Here is a 6,905-nt window from a genome sequence, read left to right as displayed (position 1 = left end):
GCACCAGCATAGAAGGGGATTCTTTACGGTCAGAGCCGTGAGACTCTGGAACTCTCTGGGAGAGGAAGTGGTGATGTCCAACTCACTTAACGAGTTCAAGAGAGGCCTGGACGCCTTTCTTGAGAACAATAAAATTACATCTTATGCTTAGTGATAGTTAATTAATCCAGGGATTTAATCTGACTGCCAGATTGGTGTCGGGAAGTGAATTTTTCCTCAATGATGTAAATTGGCCTATACCGCATGGTTTTTTGTTGCCTTCCCCTGGATCAACGCTGCGGAATAGCTGCAGTGCACAAGAAATAGGCTGAACTGGATGGACGCTTGTCTTTTTTCGGCCTTATAAACTATGTAACTATGTATCCTCTACCTGTTCAGCTATATTAGGAGACTTATAGCAAACTCCAATTAGCAGATTTACAATATTGTCATCCCCATGTACATTTACCCATATTGACACTAAATCATCATAGCGCCCCCCAATGTAGTCATTGAGCACAGGTCTCAAGTTGGTTTTAATGAAAGCACACACCCTTCCACCTTTATTGTCTTTCCTGTCCTTTCTAGATGTAGCGTAACCCTCTACGTTTGTCACCCAGTCATGGCTTTTGTCCAGCCAGGTTTCCGTAATGCCCACCACGTCGTAATCTGTGGCCGACCTAAGAATCTCCAATTCATTTGTTTGCAACTTCTTGCAATTGCCAGCAGACATTTAATACTATTAGCACATTTCTTACTCCTTGCCTCCCTACGTTCCTTGCATGTCCAAGCCCCCCCCCCCCCCTTAAATCCTCATTGACCCCTATTGTTTCACTCTATGGATAGTCTAGTTTACATCATATGAATCAATCTATATACACATCATGGTAAATGTTAATGTGGTTGTACATCAGACCACCGCACATAAATCTATCATTGCATCCTGCCGCCAGCGCCTATATGAGCAGACCAGGCTCTTCTGCTATAAATGTGCCCATTGTATCACACCGGCAGCCTCCTGTCCTCGCTACTGTTTTCTGCCACTTACAAAGACGGTGGAAAATTCCACTCTCCTGATAAGAAGCGGAGGGGGCGCTGGGAGGAAGCTGATCTGCTGCAAGCATCTTAAATTTGGCTCTTCTTACTGCCTAGCAATTCATGGCGTTACCGTACAGCCGATGTCGAGATAGCTCCTGGTGTCGGAGAACTAGAAATCACAGCGTGCCGGTTTGGTACGTCATGATTGTACTTGTAGTTCTACACAAGCCGACGAGATAGATTCACCGTCAATGCCTTCATTTCAGACTCGCCGTGTGTGTATATATAAACCTCCTGTGTTCTTTTTCAGTTTTCCATATCCTTATGACGACCGTACGGCTGACACCAATCAAGATATCCAGTGTTACAAAGTTATTTATTCCACACGCCGGCCGGCCGCAGACACTGCTGTCACTGATAGAAAATGCTGTAAAATTCCACTCGATTTCTCCCACATTCTGCAAATAGTTTTGTGGATGCGACACACTGTATTAAAGAAGAAAAAAATATAAGGTTTTATTTACAGTACCAGGCTCCTGCCCCCTAAAAGAAAAAGTTAAAAGGGATATTCCCCCCCAAAAAATATGAATCACAGCTCAGTGGCTTAAAATCCTCAAATAAATAAAGTTGTCAAATGCAATCAATTTCCAAAAGTGCTCGGTGTTCTGGATTATCACCCCCTAAAAACCTGCATGTCAGAGGCTTTTGCTTCCCTGGTTGCCCATGGATACGTCCTGTAGGTCTCTCATAACAGGTCGCACATGCTCAGTAGATACCGGCTGATTTTCTATAGCGGGTATCCTCGTCATACTTTGCAGGTTGACCACCTAGGAGAAATCCCTACTTTTTAGTGTGAAGCTTTATTTGAACCATGGTGGCTCTGCAGGGAAATTGATCAACTGTCAGATTCCACTATAGATTATGATCCCTGCAAGTCTCAGTCCTAATAGAAAAGCATTGTCCAAAGCAGGTATATGAAAGTGGTTAAAGTACCTTGTTTTAAAAGGCACCATCATAGTTAAGACCATGAAAGACTCACCGGAAGGAATCTTGAAGGCTACAGTCCTCTTGAAAATTATTTTTGCATTAAGTGCAATACTGTAAATTCAAGGAGCCTTAAGATTATTTCTAAGCTACAAGAATTCCGAATGGAACGTTCAGGGGAAAAACAGAAAGTCACTTAGCTGGATGGAGCCGATTGGCTGCGGTCCAGCAGAGGTGTAACAATGTACCGAATGACCGGAAAATAAGCACACACTTGACTCACCCAAGGGTTTCCTTCGATTTATTCAGTCAAATACTCCTTATACGCAGTGATTGTTCCTTAAAGGTTATCAGTGCTACCAATAAATAAGTTAGGGCTACAAGAAGATGCTTCTCACTGGCGAAAAAGGCCAAAGGTATGTGCACACAGATTGGAGCGGATTTTGCTCCTAAATCAACAACAAAAAACACTTCAAATAGTCTTTGAATACGGTTTGTATTGATTTCAGTGGTAAAATAAGTGTATAGTGCCATGGTTCTGTTTCTTTCCACAAAAGCAGCATAGTATTTCTTGAAACTTTCTGATTTAAAAAGACAAACTCCAATATTGCTGGGAAAAAAACAACAACACATGAACAAAAACAACATAAGGCTATGTGCACAGTCTTGTGGCAGAGTTTTTGGAGCAAAAACAGAGTAAAACCTCAAAGTTTTTGAAGAGTTTCCCCAGAAATCTAGCTTTTTTTTATGCACTTTGAACAAATTTAGGAATATTCCCCCCCCCCAATCAGAAAAGGATCAGGTGTCATCGGCTTAGCATAAGTTGTCTTATGAAACACTTTTTATTCCAGAAGAAGAAAACACAGAGCCAGGATTTTTTTTAATCACTATAAAAAACCCATAATCTTGTCTCTTCCTGATCTATATCGTTAGTTTTTTTGCCACAGCCAAACTTTCCAAAAAAGTTTCATATTCCAAGCCAAGAGACTAAAATTAGTCATTGGGCCAAAATGTTTTTGCCATAATTCTGGAGAAAAGCATTTTGAAATGTTGCAAAAATAAATTTTGTGCAACTCGAAGTTGTGCAAAAATCTTGTGATTTTGGCATTTTTTTACGCCACTGCCAGTCAGCCAGCAGTGATCACGTGAACTCATCTAATTAAATTTATGACAATTTACACTATTAAAGTGGCGCAAGTTATGCCAGATATATGTGAACAACATTTCAAGGGGTGGAGCATGGCAGGAAAAGGATGCACCAAATTTATTAGGGGCAACACACCTCTCAATGATATTGGCACATCTAACTGCAGCGTAGAATTCATCAAGTCTGGTGAATTGGGCCATTTAATGTATGTATGAAGTTTCTAATGTAAAGTACAGCCAGTTTTAGTGCATGGTCCCACTCAGCGGCCGCAATGTGGCCAAAAAGGTCACATATGTGTAGGGCTCAGAGATTTTCAAATTGACCTTTAAAAATTGATTAGTCACCATCACGTCTGATTGTGATGGCCCATCCGGCCACCAATTTTATAGAGCCAGTGTGCCTGCCAACCTCGGCCCCTGGGTATCGAGGAAGTGGGGGAGATAGCTGTCAGATGAACGATTGTGGGAACCATCATTCGTCCGACAGCTGTCTACTGTGCATGGAGCCCCTTTGTGTGGCTTCCAGGGAGCTCACGGGAAAGAGAAGGATAGTGGACCTTTTCTTCATGTTATCACACCTTTTGCTTATCATAAGACTATTACCATCATCTCTTGACCTGTACATTTTCAGGGTTATCCAAGGTGGTTTTGAAATTGATGGACAGTTCATAACAATAAGGAAATTTTTACCAATTGTGTAAAAAAAAAAAAATTGATTCAGTAAAAAAAATAAAAAAAATAGAGGGCACTTTATTCACCATCCTTTAAAAAAAAATTTAAGCTGGAGAAAATCGTAGAGTAACTACGGTAAATATAATTTTACAGTTCACAGTGAATGCAGCTAATGTCTTCATATCTGAATTATTGACTGTAGACCTATATGACGCAAGATATTAATTATTTATTAAATGTTTTTTTTCAACATGTCAGTAAACAAAAAAGATTGGCTGTCTAACTTTTACTGATGAGTTGTCCAGAAAAAAATGAAAAATCAAGTTGGCAACCCTGTGGGTGCTGTACAGAAGCTTTTCTTCATTTTATCACCCCTCTTACAATTCACAAGTCATCTCTCCTTCTGTACAGCTTTCATTGACCCCTGATGGGGAATACAGGATTTTATTTATTCATGTAGTCACCACACTTATCAATCACAGCCAGTTACTGCCATTTCTCCCTCTCCCTCCAGCTTTTTAACAATCTCTAGGTCTGTGAATACTGGAGCTTTTCTTCTTTTTATCACCCTCTTAGAATTTACAGATTGTTACGGTCATCTCTGCCTCTGTACAGCTCTTATTGATCCCGAAGTGGGAATATGGGATTTTTTTTTTTTTTAATGTTGCCACCCCTCTTACTCACCATGGCCTATTACTGATATATCTTCTCCGTACAGACTCCTGTGACCTTAGCGGAGGGCGATCAGAATATCGCTTCATGTTATCCTCAAATCTCAGGTCACATCGTCTGACCTGTCTGGGTCAGATATTTAGCTACAAATACAGATTTTCAACGACTAGAGATTAATTTGTATTAGTACATTGTAAAGAGAATTATTATTTGTTTCTTAGAAAAAAAATTTAGTGATAAACTTATGTTCTAAATTATTCATTGCAAACACCGAAAATCTTGTACGCGCTCTGCCAGCAAGTTATGACTGAGCAACAAATGTCTCCACCAATAAATGGCGCTGCAAATCTCTAAACCCCTGTAGAGATCTGGAGATGTTGCACGTTACTATGCATTAACCCTTCATTTTTTTTTTTTTTTTTTTACCATCTAGGAGTGATGAACTCTGGTCCCCATAGGTCTCCTGGGATGCCCTGCAATTATTGGGTTCATTTACATGGGCAGGTTTCTGGCCATAATGATCGCATGTCGGGTTTATTTTTGTTTTTCTTTCTTTGTTTGCAAGACTAGCTGTCATTTCGATTGCTACAGTTGAGTAAATTTGCCTTTTTGGGCAATTTTTTAATACTATTGTTTTGGAGGTGTAAAAAAATAAATAAAAATAAAAAAATCTGCAAATGTTTTTTTTTTTTTGAAGATTCTCTATTTTTGTGACATTCAGTGTGTGAAACAAATATGTGTACCTGTTTTATAGCATGAGCGGTTATAGCTTTGACACTTGTGCAGTTTTTTTTTATTTTATGACATAGTAAGCAATGTTGTAAGGGGAAATAAGTGTTTTTTCTTAGCTTTTTTTGTTTTAAATATATTAGATTTTCTCTTAGATTTTTTTTAGCGCCATTGGAGGACTTGAACACATGGTTGTTTGATCAGTGATATAATACACTGAAACGCAATAAATGTTGGACAGATGGCGCAGGCCTATTGGACAGTGGGACGGTGTGGTGCGCCCCACTCAAAAATTAACGAATTTGGTAGCCAGATATCAAGAGTGTATATAGAAGAGAAAGAGACCTACAAAAGGTCAAAATGGGCCCCCCGTTATAGAGCTGGGTTTTACCAGCAAGGACATGAGAGCCCATTTACCTATTTAATGGGCCAAATACTCAACTTTTTGTCATCCTGCAGAAGATGATGTCACTTATATAATCGCAAGCACTACGGGAACAATCAAGGCGAGATGGTTTTTCAAGGGCCCATAGCCACATGAAGACCGTGAAGGAGATCAGATATTGCAAAGTGCAAGGTACGGGGGCTCAGCAAAATAATAACTGAAAACTAAAAGATATTTTATTCATTCTTCTAGACATAAAAAAAAATTACATAGCAATATGTTTTATACACAGGGAGTCGCGACAACTTCTCCGCCTGACTCTGGCTCATTTCTTTTTTCTGCGGCTGAATTTTGACTCAAGATTAGTGGCGGGAAGAATCCCGGGACATGGTCTCTCCGGAGGCTTCTCCTCCTCGTGTTTCAGAATGGTCGGTCGGATCACATCGATGTCACGTGATAGATGGTCCAGCACACTGGGAATAATGTTGGGTGGAGAGTAGAAGTCAACCAAGAAGTACCTGGAAGGGTAAAAACAAAACTAAAATTTGATTTTTTCATACAATCCAATTTTTTGTTAAAATTCCCCAAAAACGATTCCAGGTGCGGTTTTGAACATTGTCATATGTGAATTTCGTTCCTTTGGAAATTGACTTTTCTCAACCCAATCAATGCACAAAAGTTTAACTATAGGTTTTTTTTGTTTTTTTTTTTATAAATATTAAAAAGGAGAAGACCTCTTTGTATCTCAAAAATAAGCTAATCAAAAAGGACCTCCAGAGATCTGTTAATTGAAAGTTTTTAATTCTCCTTCAGCACCACCACAGGAAAAATGAAGTATTACATGGCATGCATTAAAATTAATAAGCAATTCATGGACAAGCTGGGTCCGCCAGAATCAGCAATACTCTTTAGAGGTAATTAAAGAGGTTGTCCCACAATAAGTATTCCTTATTAGCAGGATAAGTTTAAAAGAAATAAATAAAAAGAAAGATGGCAGGGGATCTAGTCGCAAAGATCCCTACTGATGAGAAGAAGAAGGAGCAAAAAGTCTACTGTGTGAAGAAAGGATTGGTGAGCATGTGTGACCACTGCTCCAATATATCAGGTCTCCAATACATATTATACTAAAATTGGCTCTAAGGGATCCGAAAAAAAAAAAAAAAGACTAATATTCGGAGGAACTGCAGAAGTTCATCGGTATTACTACCTGCATCCTCTGCCAATCTCCTCATTGCTCTCTTGGCTGCAGCCTTGACGTTTGGTCCAAGCTGGAAGAAACACTCTCCCAGCTATTTTAAGA

General features: G+C 39.5%; 1 protein-coding gene across 3 annotated transcripts in view; it reads right to left on the bottom strand.

Annotated features, from left to right (window-relative positions):
* Positions 1-2,287: 2,287 nt before the first annotated feature.
* MRPS6 (mitochondrial ribosomal protein S6) overlaps positions 2,288-6,905 on the bottom strand; it is a 172,829-nt gene continuing 168,211 nt past the window's right edge. For all 3 annotated transcript variants that reach the window (XM_073668370.1, XM_073668371.1, XM_073668369.1), the window contains one exon: positions 2,288-6,123. In XM_073668370.1, the coding sequence (XP_073524471.1) occupies positions 5,931-6,123 (193 nt within the window). In that variant the 3' untranslated portion in view covers positions 2,288-5,930. The remainder of the gene's footprint in view (positions 6,124-6,905) is intronic.

Source organism: Phyllobates terribilis, unplaced genomic scaffold, assembly GCF_046119375.1.
Source record: "Phyllobates terribilis strain yellow unplaced genomic scaffold, ASM4611937v1 Scaffold_2__4_contigs__length_985480577, whole genome shotgun sequence".
In the NCBI taxonomy this organism is placed as follows: Eukaryota; Metazoa; Chordata; class Amphibia; order Anura; family Dendrobatidae; genus Phyllobates; species Phyllobates terribilis.
This window is presented reverse-complemented; position numbering and strand designations above follow the sequence as displayed.